Raw genomic sequence first — 12591 nt, 5'->3', positions numbered from 1 at the left:
ACAACAAAGCTCTTCAAGTAACACCATATTAAACAACATTAAAATATAGTAGCATACTACGTCTACATGTTCATGGAAAGCAATGATTAATCAATGTAAACCAATATACTGTTATTCCATTTGAACACTATCAAAAAACTTTTTAAACAATTCATGAGACGTCACCTTATTGTGGTGGAGGGGTTTGCATGTTTCAATGATCCTAGGAGCTAGGAGTAGTCTGGGATATTATGCCCCTGCAAAGGTCATCCATGTAAAAAAAGCTCTAGGTGAGGACCCAGAAAATGGAGGGGTCAAATGCGCAGTGGGCTTGGTGGGTGGCAGCCAAAGGGAGGGACCTTGGTGGTTCAGTCCCCGGTTACAGAAACTTGAAGAAGCCAACCACATCATCTGCAAAAAGCAGAGATGCGATGCTGAGGTCACCAAACCAGACACCCACAATGCATTGGCTGCGCCTATAAATTCTGTTCCTAAAAGTTATGAACAGAATTGGTGACAAAGAGCAGTCCAACCCTTACTGGAAAAAAAATCGACTTACTACTGGAAATGCGGACCAAGCTCTGACATCGGTGATACAGTGACCGAACCGCCCTTATCAGTGGGTTTTGCACCCCATACTCCCAAAGCACGGTCGAACGCCTTGTCCAGGGCCACAAAACACGTGGACTGGTTGAGCGAACTCCCATGCACTCTCGAGGATCCTGCCGAGGGTATAGAGAGCTGGTCCCCCTTCTTAGAAAGGAGGATCACCACCCCAGTCTGCCAATCCGGAAGCACTGTCCCCGACGTCCACGCAATGTTGTAGAAGCGTGTCAGCCAGGACAGCACCACAACATCCAGAGCCTTTAGGAACTCTCATCCACCCCTGGGGCCCCGCCACCGAGGAGCTTTTTAACTACCTCGGTAACTTCGACCCCACAGATTGGAGAGCCCACCTCAGAGTCTCCAGGCGCTGCTTCCACAATGGAAGGCATGTTGGTGGAACTGAGGTCTTCGAAGTACCGTCTTCTTCCATGTATAATGCGCAAAATTTAACTAATTTATTGTCCTAAAATCTGGGGTGCGCATTATACATGGGTACAACAATTTTTGAAAAAAATCTCCCTCGAAATAAAACTTGAAATCACCTTTCTTCTTGTTTGTTGTCAATCGCGCATCGCATTCAGCCATCCTGCCCAACACACTTAGTCAGTAAAATTCATAATTGACGACATCGTTTGATGCGATGGTGCAATCCTTGATGGTGTGTTATTGTCAAATATTGTTTGTTTTTTAATCTCCATCGCAGACCGGATATCATACGGAGGCCGCCATGACAGTATGCGCAGAACGGATGCGCAAGACACGTCAATCGCGCATCGCATTCAGCCATCCTGCCAACACACTTAGTCAGTAAAATTCATAATTGATGACACATCGCTTGATGCGATGGTGCAATCCTTGATGGTGTGTTATTGTCAAATATTGTTTGTTTTTTAATCTCCATCGCAAACCGGATATCATACGGAGGCCGCCATTACAGATGCGCAGAACGGATGCGCAAGACACGTCAGCTATCTACTAAAGAGCAAGAGTTCAGTTCTAAACCTAAATGCGTATTACAGGTAATATTTTATTTCACAACACTTTGCCTTGTTCCTTTCCTCTCTGCTGTTCACTTCAAACACGCTCCATACGAACACAATGCTCTCGTATCAGACGCTTGCTCGATCACCTGCTCGTTTGCTGTCACAATGTACCCTACACAAATCCGAAACATTTGTTGCGGCTCCGAGTCACGACGAGTGGCAAGTTTTGGTTTCCAAGGGTGTTTTTATTCCTCTTCAACTTCTCTCCCATATAGAGCCGCCTTTTTCACATGTCCGCACGTCACTTTCCTCTCTTTTCATTTTAACCTAACTGATCGCGGTGGTGCCTTTCTGGGCAGTCGGAGAAATCAACGCTAACAAAAAAAATACATCCAGCCTAGTTAAGAAATCACCAGAAAGATCACCATGACAATTGTGAACACACAGAAAGATAATAAATAACTGGAACATCACTCAAATATTGGTGATCCCGTTGAGAGTCTCACATATTTCTTCGCTATCGAGTTTGCTACCGCATGCGCAGTGATACTGACCGGCAGAATAACATCCGGTTGTTCCCAAAGATGATCTTTTTTCTGAAATAATTTTACGTTTACGGACTTAAGAGTCAAAATTTGGGTGCGTATTATACATGGGTACAGGCTTTTTTCCAGCATGGACATGCGATTTTTAGGGTGCGTATTATACATGGGGGCGTATCATACCTGGAAAAAGACGGTATTCTCCTCATTGACTCACAATGTCCCGAGTCGAGGTCAGCAGCACACCGTCTCCACTGTACACAGTGTTAACGGTGCACTTCTTTCCTCTCCGGAGACGTTGAATGGTGGACCAGAATTACCTCGAAGCCGTCCGGAAGTCATTCTCCGTGGCCTGGCCGAACTCCTCCCACGCCCGGGTTTTTGCCTCAGCAACCGCCGAAGCCGCATTCCGCTTGGCCATTCGGTACCTGTCGGTTCCTCCACCGTCTGAGCCAACCCTCTATCAGGTAGTGATCAGTTGAAAGCTCCGCCCCTTTCTTCACCCGAATGTCCAAAACAAGCGCCTGGAAATCCGATGACACGACTACAAAGTCGATCATCGAATTGCGGCCTCGGGTGTGCACACATGAACACCCTTATGCTTGAACATGGTGTTTATTATGAAAAATCCATGTCGCGCACAGAAGTCCAGTAATAGAACACGGCTTGGGTTCTAATCGAGGGGACCGTTCCTCCCAATCACGCCCTTCCAGGTCCAGTGGCGTAGCCAGGAATTTTTCCAGTAGGGGCGCGCGCCCACAGGAAAAAAAATCGAACATCACCCACGCCGTTCGCTGATCGCTAAAACAACATCCGGGTCCGGGAGGCAAACGGTGAATGGATAACATCGCGCACTTAGAATAGCGCAAGCACATTCGCGCAAGACCGAAAGAAAAAAACGGCATGAAAATGAAGAATCGAAAAAGCTCGATTTTTTTCAACCGGGGCGCAGGGAGTCCTAACCGGGGCGCCGCCCCGGCTCGCCCCGGCTTGGCTACGCCACTGTCCAGGTCTCACTGTCATTGCCCACGTGAGCATTGAAGTCACCCAGCAGAACGATGGAGTCCCCAGAAGGAGCACTTTCCAGCACTTCTTCCAAGGACTTCAAAAAAGGTGGGTACTCTGAGCTGCCATTTGGTGCATAGACACAAACAACACTCAGGACCCGTTTCCCCACCCAAAGGTGGAGGGAAACTACTCTCTCGTTCACCGGGGTGAACTCCAATGTGCAGGTGGCCTAGTTGGGGGGGGGGGGGCAATAAGTATGCCCACACCTACTCTGCGCCTCTTGCCGTGGCCAAGTGGAAGAGAGTCCAGCCCCTCTTGAGAGGGCTTGTACCAGAACCCAAGCTACGTATGTGTGGAGGCAAGTCCGACTATGTCTAGTCTGACTTTTTCTGCCTCACACACCAGCTTGGGCTCTTTCCCAGCCAGAGAGGTGACATTCCAGAAGCCAGGGATAGGACAGAAGCCAGGGATAGGATGTACTGATCCCCCTTTGGCCGCCGCCCAGCTCACTCTGCACCCGACTCCTTTGGTCCCTCCCATAGGTGGAGAGCCCATGTGAAGGGGGACCCATGTTGCCTTTTTTAGGCTGTGCCTGGCCGTGCCCCATGGGTGAAGGTCCGGCCACCAGACGCTCGCCTTCGAGCACCACCTCCAAGCCTGGCTCCAGAGGGGGGCCCTGGTGACTTGTGTCCGGGCAAGGGAGAACTGAGTCCATTTTTGTCAATCATCATAAGGGATAAGTACATCGCTGTTTACTATTCCTACGTAAAATAAATACATAAAAGTATAATACGCTGACACCCGTCCCACAAATCCATGAAACAGCAAGGCTGCAAAAGGTGAACCATAAAATAATGAGGGAATGCTGTATTGCCAATGTTTTATTTATGTTGTTTGTTATTTTGTTCTATTCTATAGAGTGCTTTGTTACAGCGGCAGCTGTTGGAAAAGCGCTATATAAAGGTGTATTGTATCAAAGTTTTATTTCATTGTTTGTGCATATTTGACACCCATTATCTGACATTATATTATTCTGACATTATTCTTCCACAAAATCCGAGTGTAAATGTTGTTGGATTTTGGTCCACAATTTAGGGAGCGCTATCTGCGCCTCACGGCAAAAGCCATTGCCAATCACCTGTTATCCAATTCACTCACTGCGTGCTCGTTTAATTTCTTCAGATTTAGGAAAATGCAAAGACACTGAAGCAGAAATTAGACTTACACAGGTTGGTTGAGTTCAATCATAATTCTTGTTAAGAAAGCTCTGTTTTCAGGAAAGTACAATACAGCGCTGGGCCCTTCAAGTGCAGAAAGTCTCCATTCAGAAAAGGCAACGTTCAAGGTTCTTTGGTCTGCTTATATTCAGTTGCTCATGCCGGTGTGGGGCGAGTTTGATGGGTGATGAGTTGTTGGGGTGGGGCGAGTTCGCAGTAGAGTTTGATTCCATGGGAGTGGGTGCTGGTATGGACGATTCGGTGTGTGTGTGGGGGCTGCCGTCTTCCATCCTGTCTTTCGGCCTTGGGGATCATCTTTGGCCGAGTCCTTGGCTGTCTCCTTCTGGCACCAGCTGGTTTTATCTCCAAGTGACCTTCCTGTAAACATTCTGCTCCATTCCTTGCACATATACTGTCGTACCTCATTCTTTCACTTTTGTCATTTTGTACGAATTTATTTGAGCTTTTTGGCTGTAACATCATTAATCTATTACTGTTCCCTGACTATGCAAAGTTAGTTCATGTCTTTGCTCACATCATTATATTCTTAGTTTAATCATGCTTTCCACCATATCTTTTCTGTTAGGCAAAACATTTCCCTCTGTGCAGAGCGTTCAGTAGTAATCTAAAAGCTGGCGTCTCGCATTAGGCGACATATGACGTTTAATCAAAACACAAGATATAATCAAGTACTGTACGGTCAAGACGACTCTGGCCGTGTCCATGATTTAGAGAACAAACATCAGGCATGCATTACACAGTTCCTTAAGGGTCATTAAGCTATGTAAGCAACATATCAAAATACATTTATTTTGCAGTGCACAGAAATACATATTGAATCATAAAGTTGTAGCAACCTCTGTTATTATCTTGCATCAAAGAATGTCTAGTTATGTCTGCTTTATTGGTTGATTCCATGAATATACTTGTCTGCTTGTATACTTTATCCAAAGAGATGTGAGCTTATCTGGTATTGTGGCTAGGCGGGTTTTGTGTCTTTTGCCCCTATTCCTTCAATGTTTATTTGTCTATTTATGTGCGCTGAACCAACTTAGCACTCTTGTTGCTGAATTTAGTAACTTTTCACATGAGATTATAAAAACTAATTTGACTTTTTTAAAACTAACATTTTTTTCCTGGTCAGATTCTTGCCAAGTTATTTTATTTGCCCTTATGTTTTTCTTTTGGAGGAATTCTAATTTATCCATTAATTTATCTATTCATCGTACCGCTCATCCTCACGAGGGTCACGGGCATGCTGGAGACTATTCCAGATGACTTCAAGCAGTAAGTGGGGGACACACTGAATTGGTCACTAGCCAAATAGACAAACTATTTGCGCTCACAATCACACCTCTGGACAATTTAGTGTAGTCAATCAGCCAACCGTGCATGATTTTGGATCCAGTTACATCTCAATATTTTTAATAAATTAAAGGCCTCCAGATCAATTAAACAGTAAGTTTAGTGTGTAATTGTTAGGTGGTTAAGAAGTCACACAAAATCTGAAAAGGGCTAAACCTTCAGTAATGATACTACATAATAATGGACTTGAGTTTGGCCTGGATTGCTTGCCAAACCTCTTGTATAATAGTATTGTTGTTTGAATCGTTGTTTAATCAAATTAACATTTTGGGCAACGGTATGTTTCCTAAACACTGTCATACACACATGTGACTGGTACTTAAATACTCTGGATCAAAACACCACGCCAGTATAACCAAACATCATTATTTTATTATCTTAAAAAGTAACACAATCCCCATAGGGCATCACGTACACTACAACAATGGTAACACCAGTACTAACATCAAAGGGACTTCCAGATATTATAGACATTTTTTTAAAAATCCCTCTTTTTATTGTTTAAATTAGTTGACTAGGCATGACAGATAAACATCATTTACAGGTATGTCACCATTTGAAGCAATGCTATTGTTGAACCTCAAGTTTTAGAACGCACCGGCGATGTTAAGGGAAGACATTTCATGGACTGTCAGTGTAGAAAAGGGATGAACAGTTACATATGACCTATGGCTGGTTGATGGACAATAAAGTTGATGGATGGCCTTTGGGCCAGTCAGTGATTGGGACAATCGGGGCAGTGCAAATATCAGACATGAGGTACAGAGCCTCTTGACCTTCACCGTACAAGAGACTACAGCCCTATTTTACAGATGGAACTAGGCGTTAGACCCTTGTATTTCTATGGATCAAATGTCTCATTGGAGTCCTGACCTCAGTCGTTAATCCAAGATTAGTGGTACATAATTTTACAGAACAGGTGAGACCACAAAAATGAATTAGAATTTAAACTAGACCATGACTGTGTCTAATTGAAAGAACGGGAAACTAAGCAAGAGTAGGTACAGATGATAAATATTCCCATAGACTTGGCACTCGAGCCCAACTGCAACTATGTAAGACGAACTAGAGGCCGAGTGATCATGGTTGTAGCAGAGAATGCTTCATGAGATTTCGGATCAAATAACTACTGTACATTATATTTTTGCAATATTGCAGACACTGGTTTAGAATGGTTTAGAATTTAGTTGCATTGCAGTGCTCCAATAAGTGGAAAGTACCTCAGAGTGTGAATGGTCTTGAGTCTTTGACGACATTTTACCTAGTAGTACATATCAGTGGTATGGATCCCTTATCAAGCGCAAGCTTGTGTGTCTGTAGGTTTGATGCTTGGGGTATTGTACCAAACCGAACCGTACCGCTTGGTAGAGGCTTTATTACTAGCTTGTGTGCTGGGATAAACGGAATTGAAACCTCTTTCTGGGGAGTTGAAAGCAAAGCATCTTAGTAGAACACAAACTTCAATACTCTGGTACAGAGAAGATAAAGCTGTAGTACACCATAAGGTTATTTAAAATATAGATATATATATGTTGTTGTTTGGTGTTCTAGAGAGCTGTAAGTGGAACTTTACAATGTGCATATCCCCAATCTGAGATGATTTTTCCGTGCATCTTCGCACTTGGCTCACTCGCTTATTAGCAGCTACGCTGTGACAGTTGCTGAACAAAAAAAAAAAAAAATGGGCAGGGAGTCCAGCACTTGGATGTGTAGTGTGTACGGACTGTATGTATGTGCAGACATTCACAGGCCAGAGGCTGATGACAGTGTGATCATGGAAAGGACGGGCTGTGTTTTTGCTGTTGTGGAGGTAGTTGAAGAGGAGCTTGTAGGACGACAACATCAGGATGGCTGACAAACTTCCTGAGCCTGCAGAAGGATGGATCTCAAATCAGGACCACGATTGGACCAAAATCACTACAGGATTCCCCATGATCGACCAGCCAGACTCGTTTCAGCTCAGGCTTAAAAATCTAGCACACTATGACACAAATGAGTCATCGTGTCCTCCTGCTCAGTCTTGTGTGAAACGAATACGATTTTTAAATAGGAAATACAGTATGATCATTGCCATTAGTATGGAGGTGAAATGATCACTAGTAAGCAGCCATTTAATACTATATTCCAACTATATCATCATCACTGACCATAATGCATTTTTAGCACCATGAGTGAGCATGGCTCAGGAATTTCACAATTTAAAACGCAGTTAGTCAAGAATTGGATATTTATGAATGTTTCATTCTGTATTAATAAATACTGGGGAAAAAACACAACCCTGCACTCTGTGAACAACACTTAAATGGATTCATGTTAATTTTCAAAACCATACAATCCCATAATCCTAATGGACACTCAAATACCAGTACAGCTGCTCATTTTGCATTCAAATATCACGCTCTGGATGTGTTCATACTCCGATGGCATGCAATCAGCTTTGTGCTACTTTCGGCAGGTTACATGTCAAAATTATTCATGTCCACTGAATGCTTCTGCAATCACTTAAAGTTTTTGTGATTTTCCTGACCATCTGATTTATTCATGCAATGATACGATATACTCAACACAATCGGCACTAGAAGTGTTTTATCAAGCTTGACTGATAGTGGAATTATTCATTAAAACCCAACACGCGTCTAAAGACACTGATGACCAAAGTTTTTTTTGACTTAACTGCTTCAGTTTCTATGTTTGTGATTCATACTGTTTAATGCTGTAATGAGCATTTGGAATGGGTTCCAAATTGAGACATTTCTGTTCTTTGTTTTTAATATATATCAGAAATGTATAAAATATGCTCAAAAACCTTTACAGGCTATATACAAAAATTCTTAAGTGGAATTTCGCTCTTACAATTGAAAATACACTTACTAATTTTGATGTCCTGACAGATTATCTGCCCTCGCATGTCTCTGGAATTCGGAACCAAAATATCCGAAAGTCTCACCGTCATTCTCTAAATACCGAACTTGTATGTCAATCTGTTTTTTTCTTTGAACAAGTATCGATACATTTATCGAACATTTAATGGTTGTTGGCATCCACAGGATTGCATTAATGCCTCACACTACAACATACTGTAGTTCACAGGTCCTACTCGCACATATAATTTATATAATAAATGAAATTGCGTGATTATTAGGGAATAGGCCAGCACTTAATACAAATGGGAAAAAGTCTTAAAGTTGCATAGAAGTTCAAAAATGTAATACCTCTTCAGATGGCATTTACTACTTTTTAATAGTGTTGTATTTTACTAATTTCATTTACTACCTTTTACAACCCAACTTTAAGTCGTGCCTGTACAACAAATCTTAGATTTGTTCACATTTTATGTGGGTTCAAATTTACGATAAGTATACAGTTGTGAATCTCATATTGCATACAAGCAATACCATAATGGTCTGGCGCAATATGTCAGAAATATGTCTAAAATTAAAAGTTGTTGCCAAATTTGATTTGATTCTTTTTTAGAATGTTTAGGCGTTAAAAACAGCCTGAAATTTTGGAGTTCAATTTTTCCTGCCCCTCAACCATTCTTATGACATCATTTTCAAAATGACGTCTCCATGTTGAATATGCTAGATAATGACCCCTTTATGATACACACAATCATAAATCTGGTGGCTAAACTTATTTTGTTAGTATAAATAATGTCATGGTATATATGTAAATGATTATGGAGTGGCTGCCATATTGAAAATCCAATACGGCTGGCAGAAAATATAAGATTTTCTTATGTGCTAACAAAGGTGTGCGTGTTTTCTTTATTTAACTTCTACCCCGGTGAAACTACTGGGTTGCATAAACTTAGTAAAAAATCCACAATTGAAATATGATCATACCAGGACATTCCTCATAATTAAAAACATGGGTTTAGCCATAACGTTTGTGATTGTGTGTAACTTCCAAGGGTCACTATATTGCATTGGAGCAGGCCAATGAAAAGATTGCTGAAATGATAACCTAATATGAGGCTGAGGGATGGGAACATTCTAATTCCAATATTTCTGGCGATTTGTAACACCAACCGAGCCCCCAAAACAATAAAATCAATTTTGGCAGCAGAAATGACCAATTTGACATACCACACCAGACTATAACCTAAAAACGAGTGTTGAATGGTTTCTAATATGTGTTATGGCGACACCTATAGGACCCAAGCCAACTATGTAGACATGAGGCAGCAGCATCCAGTGGACTTACTATATAGTTTGGATTCATAAAGGAAGGAAACTTTTGCAACTGACTAAAAGCTGCAATCTTTCTGCAGGCTGATTTCAGGTTTTGATGTACAGAACACAGCAGAAGTGAGAAATTGTTGGTACATTTGTTGTGAGTCGGCTGTACAATTCCTAACCTTACCTGTGGTAAACTCAGTTATTCAATTTCACCTTCTGAATGTTTTAGAAGTGCCCTCACATTAGTCATTAGGGAATCGAACTGACTGTGGAAGTTTTCCACCATTAAAACATACCGTAAACCTTTGCATGTCTGACTACAACAGGATCAGTTCTGTGTTTGAACTCCAGCATCGTGGTTGATCAAGATTTAAACACTTCAATCCGTGCACCTCAATTTAAAGGAACCTGTTGGGTACACATTCTATGTCTCACCATCTGTATAGCTCACATTTTTTATATTTGTCATCAATTATATATTGAACTATATATTGAATATTATAATATTCAAGCAAACTGATGGTTCAAAATGCTCTAAAAACTGATCAGTGGATGTGTGTAGACTAACAATAGTTAGTGGAGCCTCAGACCCTTCGATGTGTAAACACACCATCGGACTGAGTTGCACTGATACGGAGCAGCTGGAATGGGACTGGAATTAAATGACCTGAGATTCCAGATTACTGGTACACAATCATATCCCACATGGCACACACATACAAAACTAAGTCACATGGATGCAAAAACACGCACGCACGCACTCACACACACGCACGCACGCACACAAAGTAGAACCCACGTAAGTGAAAGAACACAAAGCGCTATGTAAACAGAAGGCTATGAAATGACATGGTTAGTCTGCCCAACGGCATGGTGTGTGTTGATGAGAGAAGAGAGCAGTCTTATGGTGGTCTAAATTCCTTTGTAAAATGTGTCAATGTGTCTATTAACAGCTATAGTTCCACAGTGGTCTCGTGGCGGCTCCACTGATTCAGTCCATGTGACAGTCTGCATGTTTAACAGTCCTCGGAACAGGACTTCTTCTTGTCCTTGGTCATGGCCTTTAGACGCTGGTGATTGATGCAAGGCAGGCGTTGGGCTTTTGGAGTTTTTTCGGTTGGCTGCCAGCTGGTTCAGGGATGGCACGGAATGAGAAAGGTGGACCGTTGCTATTTGTAATCCCAAGGTGGCCGGGGCTCAGAGCCAAATTCTGCCGTCGATTACTCTCCACTATGGACGAGGTGTTCGATGCGAGGCTCTCCCTTGTTCTGCAACAGAAACAATGTGACAACGTAAGCAAGTACAATGGCAAAGTCAAATCACCTTGGACACATACAGCAAAAACATCATACTGTTGCACTGCAGATAACAGAACCCAAAACAAACTTAGGATACAGGAGTAACAATAATTACAATATAAATGAAAGCTGTTCTGTCTGATATTTTTCTTGTTTTTTTATTCTTGATCTGACATTACTGTCCTTGGTGGCTGCCATTTCTTACAGTAATTACATTACAAATAGTTTGTTATATCGTAGCCTCCTACTTTGTGAGCATTATTTTCAGTTTTAGTGATTCAAGAAAATTGGTACCGATTGTTGGGGCAAGCTCAAATGAGTCTGGGCATTTGAAACCATTCAGATTGACATCATCTCGTCTTTTCAGACAATGCTTGAAAACAATCCATGACATCATCATATCTCGGTTTTCCAACAGGGGAAGTGCGGTATGAACTTTGCAGGGTGCCCAAACTTGTGCAGATGCCATTACTTGGTTATTTTGAAAGTGTAAATGATGGAAATATATTTTTTTACATATTATAGGTACTGTATTTTCCGCACTATAAGGCGCTTCGGGTTAAAAGGCGCAGACTCAATTGAGGGATCTATTTTGTATTTAATCCACACATAGGGCGCACTGCATTATAGGGCCCATGCATGCCATGACTTACGGTAAACAACCAAAAAATGTCACGGGAGCAAGACAGCGAGTTCGGTTGTACTTTATTCTACTGTTTAACCATGTACTCTACTGTACTCACATTATTGTTAATCGATATTCATGCGCAAATCCGTCCAAGTCCTCATTTTCTGTATCCAAATTAAACAGTTGGGCAAGTTCGCCATTAAACATGCCAAGTTGCCTCTCGTCATTGTCACGTCGTTGCTCTTCTGCAATGATCCTGGCTTTCCAGAAAGCTCTAATTATGCCTCGTAAGCATGTCTCTTTGTCTATGCCATTTAAGAGGGTCTTAATGCTGTTTTCTTGGCACAAAGGATGGTAGTATTTATTTATCAATGGCGGCGGAGGTACGTACTCAACGTGTTTCGTGCAGTCCTCTGATTGGCTTACCGACCCGATCTACGTAAAACGTAATGTCTTCTGATTGGTTCATCGGGGCTACATATTACGCCTGTATATTTTGTCTCTGTTGCGGAAGCCACACAAAACAAGTTTACAGGTTTGCAAAAACAGTAATATTTATTTATCAATGGCGGCGGAGGTACTACGTACTCTATGTGTTTTTTTGCCCCCATATACGTACAACATAATGTCCTCTGATTGGTTCATCACGTCTTCATAGTACGCCTGTGTAAAATGGAAGCCACATAAAACAACTTTACAGATTTTGGAATTTGGTCCACACAAAAGGCGCACCTTATTAAAAAGCGCACCACGTCTTTTGAGAAAATTAATTAATCTGTAATTG

At 41.9% G+C, this 12591-nt stretch overlaps 1 protein-coding gene across 4 annotated transcripts in view; it reads right to left on the bottom strand.

The window, feature by feature from the left end:
* Nucleotides 1-12591, bottom strand: part of LOC119129624 (storkhead-box protein 2-like) — a 63926-nt gene that overhangs the window by 7457 nt on the left and 43878 nt on the right. For 3 of the 4 annotated variants that reach the window (XM_037262976.1, XM_037262977.1, XM_037262978.1), the window contains exon 4: nucleotides 6053-11149. In XM_037262976.1, the coding sequence (XP_037118871.1) occupies nucleotides 10945-11149 (205 nt within the window). In that variant the 3' untranslated portion in view covers nucleotides 6053-10944. Of the gene's footprint in view, nucleotides 1-6052; nucleotides 11150-12591 lie in introns of those variants that run through there. The other variant, XR_005099292.1, reaches the window with a different exon arrangement.

This window comes from Syngnathus acus, chromosome 10 (genome assembly GCF_901709675.1).
Source record: "Syngnathus acus chromosome 10, fSynAcu1.2, whole genome shotgun sequence".
In the NCBI taxonomy this organism is placed as follows: Eukaryota; Metazoa; Chordata; class Actinopteri; order Syngnathiformes; family Syngnathidae; genus Syngnathus; species Syngnathus acus.
The sequence above is the reverse complement of the archived record's forward strand: the minus strand, read 5'-3'. Positions and strand labels throughout refer to the sequence as shown.